This window comes from Monomorium pharaonis, chromosome 3, assembly GCF_013373865.1.
Source record: "Monomorium pharaonis isolate MP-MQ-018 chromosome 3, ASM1337386v2, whole genome shotgun sequence".
NCBI lineage: Eukaryota > Metazoa > Arthropoda > Insecta > Hymenoptera > Formicidae > Monomorium > Monomorium pharaonis.
In genome coordinates this window covers 29525051-29539719 of record NC_050469.1, presented here as the reverse complement: position 1 = coordinate 29539719, position 14669 = coordinate 29525051, and the positions used below count along the sequence as shown (strand labels likewise).

At 30.5% G+C, this 14669-nt stretch overlaps 2 protein-coding genes across 3 annotated transcripts; both read right to left on the bottom strand.

Annotated features, from left to right (window-relative positions):
- Window positions 1-2725: 2725 nt before the first annotated feature.
- On the bottom strand, window positions 2726-8428 carry LOC105829230. Of its 2 annotated transcripts, XM_012667928.3 has the most exons (13): window positions 8307-8428; window positions 7986-8180; window positions 7473-7738; window positions 6911-7049; window positions 6612-6820; window positions 5880-6061; window positions 5583-5727; window positions 5460-5513; window positions 5141-5333; window positions 4536-4927; window positions 3629-3918; window positions 3415-3537; window positions 2726-3343 (listed from the first exon to the last, which is right to left on the bottom strand). In XM_012667928.3, the coding sequence occupies exons 3-13, from the start codon at window positions 7557-7559 to the stop codon at window positions 3319-3321; spliced, it is 1839 nt and encodes a 612-aa protein (XP_012523382.2). In that variant the 5' UTR covers window positions 7560-7738; window positions 7986-8180; window positions 8307-8428; the 3' UTR covers window positions 2726-3318. The 2 variants fall into 2 exon arrangements, with proteins under 2 accessions (XP_012523382.2, XP_036140968.1); XM_036285075.1 differs by lacking the exon at window positions 6612-6820 and having other exon boundaries at window positions 7986-8354.
- A 1047-nt stretch (window positions 8429-9475) lies between these two features.
- Window positions 9476-14376, bottom strand: LOC105829231. The gene is made up of 11 exons (XM_036285077.1): window positions 13527-14376; window positions 12695-12833; window positions 12410-12612; window positions 12151-12323; window positions 11852-11996; window positions 11734-11787; window positions 11321-11519; window positions 10335-10624; window positions 9859-10163; window positions 9638-9772; window positions 9476-9563 (listed from the first exon to the last, which is right to left on the bottom strand). The coding sequence occupies exons 1-11, from the start codon at window positions 13605-13607 to the stop codon at window positions 9542-9544; spliced, it is 1746 nt and encodes a 581-aa protein (XP_036140970.1). The 5' UTR covers window positions 13608-14376; the 3' UTR covers window positions 9476-9541.
- Window positions 14377-14669: the final 293 nt, after the last annotated feature.

The following is a 14669-nucleotide window of genomic DNA, read 5'->3' as shown; positions in this document are numbered from 1 at the left end:
TCCTGCGGAAAGCGTTGTGTTCGCGCGAAAACAGCTGTGCCGTCAAATTTGGATTTCGTCAGCGATATCGAGGTCGTTACCACAAATTTTGTAGGGACGGCCTCCAGAAGGGGGGCCATTTGTACAAAATTATGCTCGCGACAACAATGGGGATTGTTGGACGGTTTGTAATATATTTAACGGTTAAGAGTTATATACACATCCGTTCAATCGACATGTAAAAAAAGAATACGTAATTCACGCGACAGCGTAATATTTAATATCTCGAGGGCCTCTCCGTTCTCCGTTCTCGCGGGTGTGTGCTTCTCTCTTTCTCTCTTTCTCTCCCCCTGTCTCTCTCGTACGCACGATAATTAGCTCCCTTTCAGAGCGATGCCACGACATCCTCTTTGTGTGACAGATTGCACGAAATGGCCTTTCGTTACGCGCAATTTGAAATAAAACATCTCCCCGTGTGCGAGATTCGATGTGCGCCCGACGACGTCAGAACAATAAACGTGCGTTCGTTAGAATCCATTAAATGAGAAATGAGCAGATGATTTGTGCGTGTGTGTGTGTGTGTGTGTGTGTGTGTGTGTGTGTGTGTGTCACGCGCCAATTTATATTTTCACAAATATTGATATACTCTCCTCCTGATGTTTATCTTATCTTATTAATTATGTAATTACGTATTTTTATTATTGCAGGGCTGAAGAAAACTAAATATAATCGAGAGATGCGTGTTTGTTTACATTCAATTTATTTCAATTATACTTTTCATTTATTAAACATCTTATTTTTTCGCTCGTTCGGCTGTTTACTTATCCCTTCATATATTCTGCTTATATCAATTAATTTATAAATGTATGATAGCTATAATGATTATATTGTAATATATTACAATTTTATATCATATAATTAGAGAATATAATAGATTTAAAAAAACAAAAACCGGCTGATGTGTCAAGCTGATTGCGCTTATTGTATAATTCAAATACATAGATTATTATAATAATTTCCATTATCACATTCTGATGAACATTAGAATCGTTGTATACTGATCTAGTCTACGTGTAAAAGTAAAATGCAATTATCTTTAATAAAATACATATTTTGTCCAACAACATAATAAAGTATAGAAAGTTTCGCGGTTTAGTTTATTTATATTTACATATTTATATTAAGCATATTTATATGTTCGATTTTCTTATGAACACGGCTTTAATGTGCACCAATACGCACTAATGCGTCTAATTAAATTGACATTAGAAACATAAATCGAATAATGTCATACGTATTTCGATCTTGAATGATTCAACTGAATTAACTAATTAGTTGGTGTTATACGTCATCATATGACCAGATCAAGAAAAATAATTCAACAATAACTAAATAGGACCGATGAAAATGTCAAACATAAAGAGAAAAATGATATCACCCATATCGGTCTACAGCGGATTGGTGTCGAATTTTTGTGTGATTTTTACTATCTCCAGTTCATAATGAATTGTGCGCCACATTTTTGTCGGTCTTGAAACACAGTCGCTACATGTATGAACCTAGAATGCATAATTTCACAAATTAAATTGACAAGCAATTCAATATTTATGATGCTAACAAGCATTTAAGATTCCTCCTTCCTCAGATAAACTGTAAATTATTTATTGCAAAAAATAATGTTTCGGCCAAGATTCGAACTTGGATCTCCCAGCATTCAAAAATCATTCAAGATGACAGAAAGAATGTTAGTAAAGCTCAAAACGTATCAATGTGACTGTCCCATTTCTGCAGCTGTAAGCTGAGATTTGAATTTGAGATGGCGTGTTACTCCATGATGTTCCTTTGCTCTCGTAATTATTTCGAACGGTTATCAATACCTAAATTAGCAAGAACATTATGTTTAATTATGTTGATAAGTATCAATTTTGAATTATTTTTCTTGATTTACTTAATTAACAATGAATTATATTTAATTAAAAAAATAATTTATTGACAATCCAAACTATGCCCATTATCAAAACTGTCTTAAAAATATTTTTTACTACCTGTGCGTCAAAAGTGATTCTTTTCTTATCTGTTACTTCACACTCAAGAACCAGCTTTTCAATGTACAGCTAATAAAAAATATTGTGTGCGACACATGCGGATCGATTATTGCCTAAATGCCCACTCGTGCGGGTGAACGTACTCGCCTTCAAGTTGTGAGTCCATATATTGCACTTGCGAGCAATTAACAAACTCACCGCACTAATCGCACAAATATCTATTTCAACATTACAGGACGTAAAGTTATAGAACTAATTTATTTTCTAAAAATAAAATTTTTTAAAATCTCTTCTTTGTACAAATACTTTATAAACATATTACGCGCACGTGCATAAAACATTTCTAAATGTTTTTCATAATATTTTGATATAATGTAGAAATCAGAGTTCTCTTTTTATTATTAATCTTTATATGAACACATTTAAATTGTTTAAACAGACATTTCGCCTGTAATTAGGCAACCAATTGTATTAACACGCCCAAAGAGATACAGGATACATCCAGCTAAGAGTAGGAAGTATAAATCATAGCAGTAATAAATTAATTTTTTTACCAAGATCACACTTTTGCCTACTTATTTGTACCTTCTTAAATTGTAGATAATGAATTGATTTTTTATAAATATATAATATGATAACAATGAAATATGAAATAAACATTATAATAAAAAATAACATAAACATTAATGACACAAAGATTCTTATTTTTTCGAAGTTCTTTTATTAAAAAAAAATATATATATATATTATATGTCAAATATACATCTTTATATCAACATAATAAATGTATGAAGCTTAATTAAAACTTAAACAATATACAACAATTGTGCAAAATCGAATTCAACGTTAAATAATTAATCGTGAAAGTATCGGACAACGATAGTCTTCACATCAATATCGCTCAAAAAAAGTAAACAACAAATATAATTATAGAATAATAATCCTATAATTTAGAATTGTTACAAATATTAACTCTTCTGTCATGACGGAAGACACCTATAAACAACTATATGTTGCTTTACACAATTTCTTACGTACTATGAGGTAGTGTCTTTGACATATTATAAAAAATTTGTGCTTTTAAAATCACGAACTGCGCTTTAGGAAAACACTAGGAGGTCTCGTTGTGTAGGATAGTCGTGGCTTATATAACGCTGAGAATTTAAAATAACTTATTTAGTTATTCCATATTACTGACTCCACCTTCATAAATTTTAGACGTTGCTGCGGCTGGATTTATAAAGTTATATAAAAATATGGCGAAGATCTTCTATCATATCGTTTTTTATATTTATTAAATTTCTGCTTTCACCACCGACCTAAAAGTACGCCAATTGTAATAGGATCAATCACCTTACAGAATAAGTACATCAGTATGTGACATGCTTACAAGTCCGAACACAATTGCATGAGATGCTGCGGTATGTAATATCGCGCGTGAGGAGAGAGATCTAAAAATGGATCGTTCACGTTTATTGTATTCTCTATTTTTAATTCTTCAATTTCTTCAAACCTGCAATGCCATCAAATAAATATAAACATACGTAATTAATCAAACGTTAGTGAAAATAATATTAATTATTATATTATATTAAGATATTTACCTTACAACAAAATGTTTACGATACTGTCGCGCGACGTCGTTTACTTTGCTTTTTGCCACTTCAAGCACAACACGAAATGCCATGTCGCGAAAATCGTGTATTTTGTAACATATACTGAGCTCATCCACGCTCGATTCATTGTTTCTCGAGTTTGATATAACAACAGATCTCGTGGCTGGTGTATCTATCCAAATGCAGCGACATCCGTTGTTAAGTAATTCGGTAAACCATAAAACGGCACCAACTTTGGCTACTTTATTCCATACAGCTCCGTCATGCCAGTCGTGCACCTTTAAGAATATTAGGACAAACATCTTTAACAATGAAATAATGCGAAAACTTTAATGAAGAGATATTCCCTCTAGATACGACGAAATTACGTTCCGAGACTTCGATCGTAAGTCGAACTAATTGTAATCGAATCTCAAATTCATATTGATATATTATTAGCATATTATTTTTTATAAATAAAACATTCATTAAGCAAAATAATTATTTTATTACTAAAACAATACTAAAACGATAGGCATCTATTTAAAAATAACAAAATAAATATGTTTCATATTAAGTTTCATATAATTTTCTAATATTTACTATAAAATTAATATTTAGCTTTAACACTGATTTAACTTCAACAAGTGAAAAAACAATATTACAATATTTTTTTCTTTAATATAATAATATAATATTTAGTTTTGTAAAATTAATATTCAATTTAGATTATAAAATAATTAGTATATAATCAGCTTTATTATATAATCCACTGGTTTATTTTTAATCAATAGCATACCGATCGTAAATTCGAAAATTCGTGAATCAAAGTAATAATAAATAAAATATTAATACCTATTAATAAATTATGCCTGTGTTTTACACATTATATATTGTTATATGACACAAAACTTACGGAACAAGAGCACATCTTGGCAAGTGTTTGACGAAAATCTTTCATCAGTGCCATAAAAGATGTTGAATTGTTAGTATAAAGAAGAACAATATCGTCGCATGAATAATTATCATGACTGATTCCTTTCTTCTTGATTTCATCAATACCGAAATCGATGGATTTAAGGCAATCAGAATCATCATGCTGCGAATTTGTATACAAGCTGACTTCCTCATTTCGAATACGCCAATAATACCAGAAACATAATATTCCCACTACTGCCGACACGATTAATATAATGGCAATAATTGGCAGCAATAGATACGAACTTGTGCTCAACAATTTATCTGATTTCATCATCCTTGACTGAACATTCACGACAGATGGCCAATTTTCGAAACTTTTCACGCAGCCTACAAATATAAAATTATATCACATCTAAAAAGAAAATTTATTTATAAACATTAATTTTTATTAATATTTACAAAATTTAAACTATTATTTCTAACGTCGAAAAAATTAATAAATCATCAATTAGAAAATCAGCAGCTTATTAACGTAACGCCTAACGTAACTTATTATTCTAACTGTACTTTATAATATGCCCATCTTTGGCTCATACTTACCTCTTACCCATGTACATGTAATTGTTTTATTCCCAATATTTGTGTCGATATAATACGGTGGTTTCCATATAGTAGTTTCTTTCTCACATCGATCATCAAACAATGTATAAAACAAACAATAATTTGCAATAGGTAACTCCAGTTGAAAATGACACCGTACAAATTTCTCATATCCTTCTTTTGCTCTCCTTACCTATTTCAATTTTTATAATTTTAATGTAATTTACATATACATCTAAATATATATAGGTAAAAAATAAATATTTTGATAAATTAAAAAAACATATATTCTGATATAATTAAGAAAAATAATATTTACCAATTTTACATCGCAGTTTTTATCGGTTAATGCTTTTTTCGAAGTACTAACTCCCTGTAAAAAAAGCAAAAGTTTAAAAATCTAACTGCTAAAAAAATTTCATTTTAATCATTAAATTATTACCAAATCGACTGTCCAATCATATATTACCGGTTCTTTTGACCAAGCACAACCTTGTTTTATATTCTGATTTTGCGGTTTAAACAAATGTATAACAAGTTTGTCTCCTGTATCTGGTGGTAGTGTAACATCCAATATGAAATTTTGTCTGTAAATATATATCATGCAATATTTATTTAATCTTTTTACAATATCAAATCGTTTCTAAATGGACACATTTCTTAGAAAAATGATAAAAAGGTAAAAATATTATCTCAAATATTTTTTTAAAAAAATATAGGAAAGATCTTATTTCTGTACCTTTTCTCGACGTTAGAATATTCGTCTGATCTGCAAATGACTTGTGGTTCCTTAACTTCGACTCGTTGATAAGTAGTGTTCACAAAATTCTTGCCTACTATAGATTTATGTATATTACTCGTGTGAAACTGTAGTGCGTAGCATCCTGGAAAGACATATCCGTACTCGAGCTCAATCTTATCCTAAAATATAAATTATTTATTTTAAATATAAATTTAACATTCCTTATTTTAAAACAAATTAAATACAAGATAAAGAAACACATGAGCGCTAGAATAGTGCTTAATATAACATTTGTAACAATTACAAATCCAATTACAAATATAATGCACATATGTTTAAATATAAGTCATGTTCCATATAATTAAAAGTCGCACAGATTAAAAGTTATCAAACAATCATATCAAAGATCGACTACAAAATGTCACATTTTTTTACATTTTGTACTCAACATTCATTTTTAACTTTCAATTTGTGCAACTTCTATCTTCTGGCATCACGTCTAATTGACATAAACGTTACTTCAAACACTATCATCCAGTTTGGCTCTTGTATTTAATTTTCAATAGTTTCCAAATTTTATTATAATTTATTATCTTAAAATAAGTTTATAAGTTATTTTAAAACAATTTTTCTTTAATATATATAAATTCTGTAATTAGTGATCAATACATGATTTTGCCACATTTTATGTAGTTTCTTTGTATATATTAGATTAGTATTGTTCATTACCTCATACAGATTTATCTTGCTAGAATTATTGGTGTTCATAAGATGACACACCTTCCTATTTTGGGTATGTGTTTTTGAAATAAGATTGTGGGTTTTTTCAAAATTGTACTTTTCACATTCTTCTTTACTTTTGATTAAAGGGTTGACTAATAAAGTGAGTGTATACTCGCACTGTATTTTAGGAGGTGTAAACACAACATTTACAATACCTTAAACAAAAAAAAAACAAAAATATAATTTATAAGTACAACTAGATCTAATCACTCTAAAAGTAATTACATAATTTTTAAGTGGCATACCACTTGGGAAATCTTCTTCACTGTCTTCATCTATAACAAAGTCCACATGAGTTGGGAACTCTTCGGGAGGGCAAAAGAAAAGATATCGATTGTCGTAGTTAGGGTTTTTAACGTCAAGATGTTTTGGTTTAAATATATACTGAAAAAATGAAAAAAAATTGCTACATGATAAAATATAAATATATGTATATATTAAATTAAAAAATATGAAGGATTAAAAGTATTATTGGCTTAGCATATTGAATGCTTATCAGAATTATCTTTGATAGACAATTAAGAAGTAATTATTTTTAAATTATATACCAAATTTTACATATGTTTTATGTACATCAGCTACAATAGTTTTAATCCTCTAAATTGGTAAATAAAATTAATTATAAATTTGCATTGAAAAACAATACAACATAATTTCAATTGCACAAATCAATTGAAAACCTTTATTTTAATTTAATTTTAAGTTAACCTTAATTTTAAGTTATGTCGTTGGAGCAAACATGCAATATACATTTAAATTAATACAGATTGTGTGTTACTTTTTGGTCACTCGCTATATAAAACTTACATCGCAATTATAGTAAAGATCCAATGAAAGTGTTCCAACTATCAGTACGCTCAGAACAAGTGAGAGAATAGAGACACTGTACATCATCCTCTTGATTTATAACAAAACTCTTCACGATTTTTTGAAACGTTACATGCCTCGTTATCGTACTTCGACGAGTGGCTGTGGTCAGCGGCGAGTATATCAGCTATACGTGTTTCCTTTTTAGAAAAATCCGGTTCTCTCTCTCTCTCTAAAATAAACTCTTCATTGCGGCGTACGTTTATCTATAATAACCAAATGCGGCGCATTAGACTCGTGAATTGATACCAAGTAAATGTACTCCGGAGCCTGGACGCGGCTCACCCATAGAGCGGGCAGAGGGGACACGCACACCGTGAACAGCCGCGCACGTGTGTCACACGCACGTGGCCTTGGTCGATGGCACACTCTCCCCTCCAACCGTCGCGCTGGTGGGCCGCGTCTCGAATCCGGCGTCTCCGCTGGCCTTCGCGCTCGCGTCACACTTGTCACCTTTCGTAATCGTGATTCTTATCACGCCTGTTCTATTCGACGGTCGATGGACGTCGTCGATCAAATAATTGTGCATGTTATCGGTTCGCTCCCCGCAGACGATTACGGTCGGCTACGCGCCGTTCCATCGGGAGTGCTGTCCGCACGTTTGTACGTATGCTGATAGCCGTTTCTGGATCGACACACAGACTGAAACTTTGGTGGTATGTCGGTCAAGAAGAAGCCGATGATATCGGAGATCTCCGGGGACACCGTAATTAATGATAAATTCTAGATAAACGTGGAAACGTTTGAAGTTCACGATGATTAATCGGTGTTTACCTTGCGATGCGAGAGTATTCCGACGGTTACAACACACATCGACACATCTCCCGAGGAACACTTGAGAAATCATCGAAGTTATCAGGAGAGTATGTGCCAAGGAGATAGCGAGGGGAAAACGCATAGCAGGAAATTGAAACGCCATTTTTCGATAAGGTTTGGAACGCAATCTGTTGGATAATGCGGGATTCACATTGGGCTATGTCCAGTAGAAGATAATTGAATTAATATATTTGAAGACAAAAGTATGAAACTATCTCTGAAAATTTACCTATATAGAAAAATTTGTAAAGAAAAAAATATATTTCCATATATAAAAAACATTTCTTTCTGATGTTATATAAATTTCATTTACAAATAAAATATTAAATTTATTTGATAATTATTTATATTATATTTGTTTTAGAGTAATTTAAAAAAATTTACGATACATTTTAATTTTTTGATATAAATAATGCAAAACAATTTTTATATAACGAAATTAAAACTGATATTTTTAAATATATCAAGACTGTAGTAGAACGTATGTAATTAAATTTAAACAATTTCTTACAATTATATAATTATTTGAATATTATTTTTGGTTGCGTGATAATTACTCTATTAAATAAAATGTTATTTTATATTTTATATGTTTGAATTTAAAGATGTACTAAAAAAGATTTTATTTTTTCTGAAAATCTTTATTAAAATATTTTTTTATATATATATCGATAAAATAAAGTTTAATTAAAACTTGAACTTGATATGTTCCCTGCGATTTTATATAACAACTAGAGTTCAATTAATTTATAAATAAATAAGTAATGTGAAAAGAGTACAATTATCTTTACGTCAAGATCGCTGAAAAACTAATCGGATATACAATGAATATAAATCACGGCGTAATTTTATATTTGCTGCAAATATTAATTCTGTCATGACGGAAAATTACCTAGTTACATATATGTTGTCCTACACTATTTTTTACTTACATATTCTATTTGAGATAAATATCTTTGATAAATTATTTAAAAAATTGTATTTTTAATATCACGTACATTTTGTGTTAATTAAGAATTAATGAAGTCTCATTGTGCTGAACAATCGTGAATTTATACAGTGAGTTTGAAAGAACTCACGGTTATTTCATATCGTTGATTTCATTTTCATAAATTTCAGATGTTGCTGCGCCCATGAGACTTTGGTATAAGAAAATAAAGGTCTTCTGACCAGTCTATCGTCTTTTATATTTATTAAATTCGTCGTTTCACCGACCTAAAAATATATACACATACAATTGCAATTACCTTACGTCGAACATCTATAAGTACTGAATGCGACATACTTACAAGTCTGCACCCAACAGGTCGAGATCCTGCGGGATGTAATATCGTCCATGAGAAGAGAGTTCTAAAAATGGATCGTTCGCATTTTCCGTGCTTTCCACTTTTAATTTTTCTCCCTTGATTGCCAAATCATCGAACCTACAGTGCCACAAATATAGTTGAAACGCATGCAATTTGATATTCTCGTTAGTGGAAGTAATTGTAATAATTATTAGGGCGCTCACGCTGCGACAAAATGCCTGGGATACCGCTGCGCCTCGTCGTTTATTGTCTTGCTTCGATTTTCCTGACGTCTCGCTATTACGAACAGCATACAAAACCATGCCTCATCGGTGTGATCCTCTATTTGGTAACATTTATTGACCTTCTTCCAATTGTTTTGCTCCAGGTTTGATCTAATGATGGATCTCGTAGTCGGCGTATCTGCCCAAACGATGCGGCTACCATTATTAAGTAGTTTGGTAAACCATGCAGAAACACCAACCCTGGACACTTCGTTCTTTACAGCTTCGTCATGCCAGTCGTGCACCTTTAAGAATGTCGATCGTAAGGAACATTATTAACATTCACGTAGCATTATTTTGCGCAATAAAAATGCGAAGCGTTCAACAGAGTTATATATATTTTATTATAATCATAGAAATTGTAGACATGTGTTACACACATGTTATGGATTGCTATTATATGACGCGAAACTTACGGGACAAGAGCATATTTTAGCTAGCTGTTCGCGAACACCTTTCATCAATGTCATAAAAAATGTTGAACTGTTAGTATAAAGAAGAACGATATTATTGCATGAAGGATTGTCGCGTTTGATAATCCTGCTCTTCTCGCTGTCATTGTCCGAAATGGCACTAATACCGAAATTGATCCTAGATTTGAAACAAGTATCATCGTTGCATTGCGAGATTCCGTACAAATCATCCAATTTCATCATCCGAGTGTTTTCTGAGATAGACGGCCAATTTATATGACTTTCCATGCAGGCTACAAATATGATTTGCAAAGCTGTTATGTCACGACTAAAATCTGGTCTACTTGTAAAAACTAATTGTTACGTTAGTAATCCACACAGCAAAATATATCACAGAAATATCTTGAAGATATATACTAATATATCAGAATATCTGTTGCATAACACTGTCGAGATATCTTAAGAATGTTTCTGAGATATTTTCAAGATACTAAAAAGACATGATAATTTTTATCTCAAATGTAATATTTGATTCTTATGTTTAATCTCATCTTTAATTTTTATACTTAAAATAGTCCGAAGTTTATTTTAAGATATGTTGTATAAATTATCTTATTGATTATGAAATATATTTCAATATAAATATGAAGCAAACTTAAATAAAATAAAAAGTTCAACTGTAATACAAATCAAATTATATGCAAGTGTTCCCAGGGATATCCTTTTACAAAAAATACTGTGATATTAAATAATGATGTCCTGTAAAATTCTATGAAAATCTGATAATAATAAGATCTCTTAAAATTGATTTAAAATTGTAAGCATAAAAGTATTATATCTCAGATATATTTTGCTGTATGGGAAGTTTAAACTATATTATTCTTAATATGGCGAAAAATTGATAAGGTACGCCAATTAGAAGGGCTGCTATTATTACTGTATTGACTCTACTTTGTAATACTACATATCATCTATGACTCATAACTTACGCGACACCCATTCACATGTATACGTAAATCTGTTAGGATTTGCGTTATCTACAGAATACGGTGGCTTCCATACAGTACCCGTTTGACATCGATTATCGAACAATGAATAAAAGTAACAATAATTTCCAGGTGGCGAGTCTTGTTGAAGGTGACATCGTACTAGCTTACTTTCATATTCTCCATCACTTTCCCTGCGCACCTGTTTGAAAATTTTTCACATTTTAATATCATTTACATACATCTGAATGTATACAAGATTGAAAATTAATGAATTTTAATAATTTTAATATAATATAATATATATAATATATATTGTGTTATAATTATCTCTCTCTGTAATTTTCAATCATATACAATGATTTAAAATAATAAGATGTATATCATTCTAATATAATAAAAAATATAAGATTTACCAATTTTACACTGCAATTTTCATCTGTAAATGTGTTTCTCCGAGGACTCACTTCCTAAACAACAAATATTTAAAAATAATTACTCGAGAAATTGAGTTTTTTTATAATTAAATATTACCAAATCGACTCCAAATGTTTCATTGCGTTCTTTGTACGATGGCAAGTGACAATTAGAATTTTTATCTTGCTTCATCAAATACACTGCCCAATTAAGATCGTATCCTGTGTCTGATGGTAGCGCTATATCTATCAGGAATTCTTGTCTATAAATATCATAGACAATGCAATTTAATCTTTTTACAATAAGCCATCTCTAATAAGTGGACAGTTCTTAAGAAAAATTTCTTTTTCTCAAGTATTTAAGTGATAAAATATAGCAAAATATGCATATATGGTAGGAAGATACTATCATTATACCTGTGTTTAGAACCTCTTTTTGTTCTACAGAAGACCAGCGGTTTAGTAACGTCATTTTGTTGATAACTAGTGTTCACAAATTGCTTGCCTGTTACAACTGTATATTCAGACATACGAAACAAAAGTGCATAGCATCCTGGAAAGACATATCTATATCTAAGCACAATGTTATTCTGGAATATAAAAAACAATTTGTTAAATACAAATTTAACATTATTAATTTTTAATTAAATAAAAACAGTTTGGTATTCTTTATTACCTCATACTCGATAGCTCGATCATCTTCGGCCATGAGATGACATATTGTCCTGGCTAGCGTATGTGTTTTCTGATAAAGATTATTTGTTTCATCAAACAGATAAGTTTCACATTCATCTTTATTTTGAATCGAAGGATTGACCAATAAAGTTACTGTATACCCACATTGTATTATAGGAGGTGGAAATACAACCTTTACAACACCTTAGAAAGAAAGTAACGATATAAATTATAGATATAATTAGATCTAATTGTTCCGAAACTTATCTACTTAATTTTAAAATACCAGGAAAGTAACCGCTTGCTCCGCTGTTGTCTGTGACAATGTTTATATTACTGGGAACCTCGACGGGAGGACAATCTTCAATTGGATGGGTATGATTTTGCATGTTTTGAACGGTCAGGTGTTTTGGTTTAAACCTCTCCTAAAATATGCAAAATAAAATATTGTACGTAATGGCATTATAAAAAAATATATACGTACATATTGCTTTTATTTTTGCTACGACACAATTTAAAAAATTATCATTCTTTAGTCATGTGCTAAAGAAAAAAAAGTGCAATAAGAATTGAATACCGCTAATTAATGTTATTTCTTAATTGATTGATTTCACATGTCATAAACAATTTTTTTATTATCTACTAAAAGGAGAATTTTTTTTTCACCTCGGCCCAAAAATCTAGTCCCGACTCTGTTGGATGGCTTAATATAACATTTATAACAGTTATTCAACTACAAATATGATATATACACATTTCGGTTAACTTGTCCTACGCATTGTTTTCAATGTCTAGTTTGTTCGACTTATTTACACTGAGATCATTATAAATGTTACGTTAAGTAATACCATCCAGCTTGGTTCTTTTCTAAGTAAAAACTCAATAATAATAATATTAATCTTCTATTAATCAGTAGACCATTTTCACCGAAATCGCGTTGAAAACAACGATAACTTAAAAATTTAACGATTCAAAACGTTCGAAACATACAAATTAGAAAATTTTGTTTCTGCTACATTATTATTGTTACAGCAATACGTATACATTTAACACATACGTGCGCACACGTAAATATAAAATAATATTTTTTAAAAACTTTTGTATTGCATAAAACTTACCCCGCACTCCCAATAATTAATTGTTGAAAATGATCTATCTATTAGTACAAGTACGAGAAGAGAGATACCATACATCATCATCTTTTGATTTATAAAAAAGATTTCCGCTACTTTTTAAAATCCTTTATTGTGCAGTGTCCGCGGTTAGCGAACAGTATTTCAAGTACTCATGTATATTTAATCTGATCCTTCTTCTTAAAATTCGTCTTTTCTACGTTTATGTACAACGCGGCGAATTACACACACGGAATGAAACCACGGAGCGATGTTAGATTCAAGCCGCGGCTCACCCGTAGGACGGGTGGAGGGGGCGCGCACCCTAAGAAACCACCACGTGTATCACAAACACTTTGTTAGTGGCCCCTGGTAGCCCCTTCTACCGATTCTACGGGCAAATCGTGTGTGGTCTCGAATTCGATGCTTCGCTTAACGTTTTATTTGTCATCTTTACTGTATACCTTTTATTATCACGCACGCTTGTTCTTTGCGATTTTGATAATAGTATATATTAAAACAATAAGGTAGAAACTTGTGTAATAAAAATCAAGAAATGCAAAGTTGCCAATTTTTATTAATATCATGATTTTTTCAGGAAATTTGTTGATATAACTATGATTTTAGATTTCAAGCAGATTGGCAAATTGGCACTTTGATGAATTATGTAAAAAATCTCTTTTCTGAAATCAGATCCTGTTCCGAACGCGTTGCAATTAAAAAACAAGCAATGGAAAATTAAACTCTGCATTAAGGCTACTTGCGGCTATTATTATTTTTGTTGAAGAATGATGGATCTAACTTTTTGGATGTCATTTTGTGATTTATATATAATTCTTATTAACTCATTACTTTTTCCATAAGTTAGACTTGTGTGCGTAAAAGAGAATTTAAAGAACTTCAGAAAAAAATACATTTTTGTATTAAAAAACATTTTTTGTTATTTTTATTATTTTATATAAATTTAATTTATATTACAAATATACAATTTAGTATTAAATTTACTTAATAAATGATCAATTGATGTTGTAATTGATGTTTTTTTATTTAACGTAATGTATTATTGAATATATATAATTTTTTAAAAACGTGACACGTACTTAAATTTAAATTAATATAAATAAAATTAATACATTTTAGAACTATTAT

Excerpts from the sequence above, each read along its gene's own strand:
- LOC105829230 (XM_012667928.3), bottom strand. The coding sequence starts at position 7,559 with ATGATGTACAGTGTCTCTATTCTCTCACTTGTTCTGAGCGTACTGATA. Across the intron at positions 6,821-6,910 it reads TGAAGAAGATTTCCCAAGTG|GTATTGTAAATGTTGTGTTT; the intron begins GTATGCCACTTA and ends TTTTTGTTTAAG. Across the intron at positions 3,919-4,535 it reads CCAAGATGTGCTCTTGTTCC|GTGCACGACTGGCATGACGG; the intron begins GTAAGTTTTGTG and ends ATATTCTTAAAG.
- LOC105829231 (XM_036285077.1), bottom strand. The coding sequence starts at position 13,607 with ATGATGATGTATGGTATCTCTCTTCTCGTACTTGTACTAATAGATAGA. Across the intron at positions 12,834-13,526 it reads TTAATTATTGGGAGTGCGGG|GAGAGGTTTAAACCAAAACA; the intron begins GTAAGTTTTATG and ends TGCATATTTTAG. Across the intron at positions 10,625-11,320 it reads TACATGTGAATGGGTGTCGC|CCTGCATGGAAAGTCATATA; the intron begins GTAAGTTATGAG and ends TCATATTTGTAG.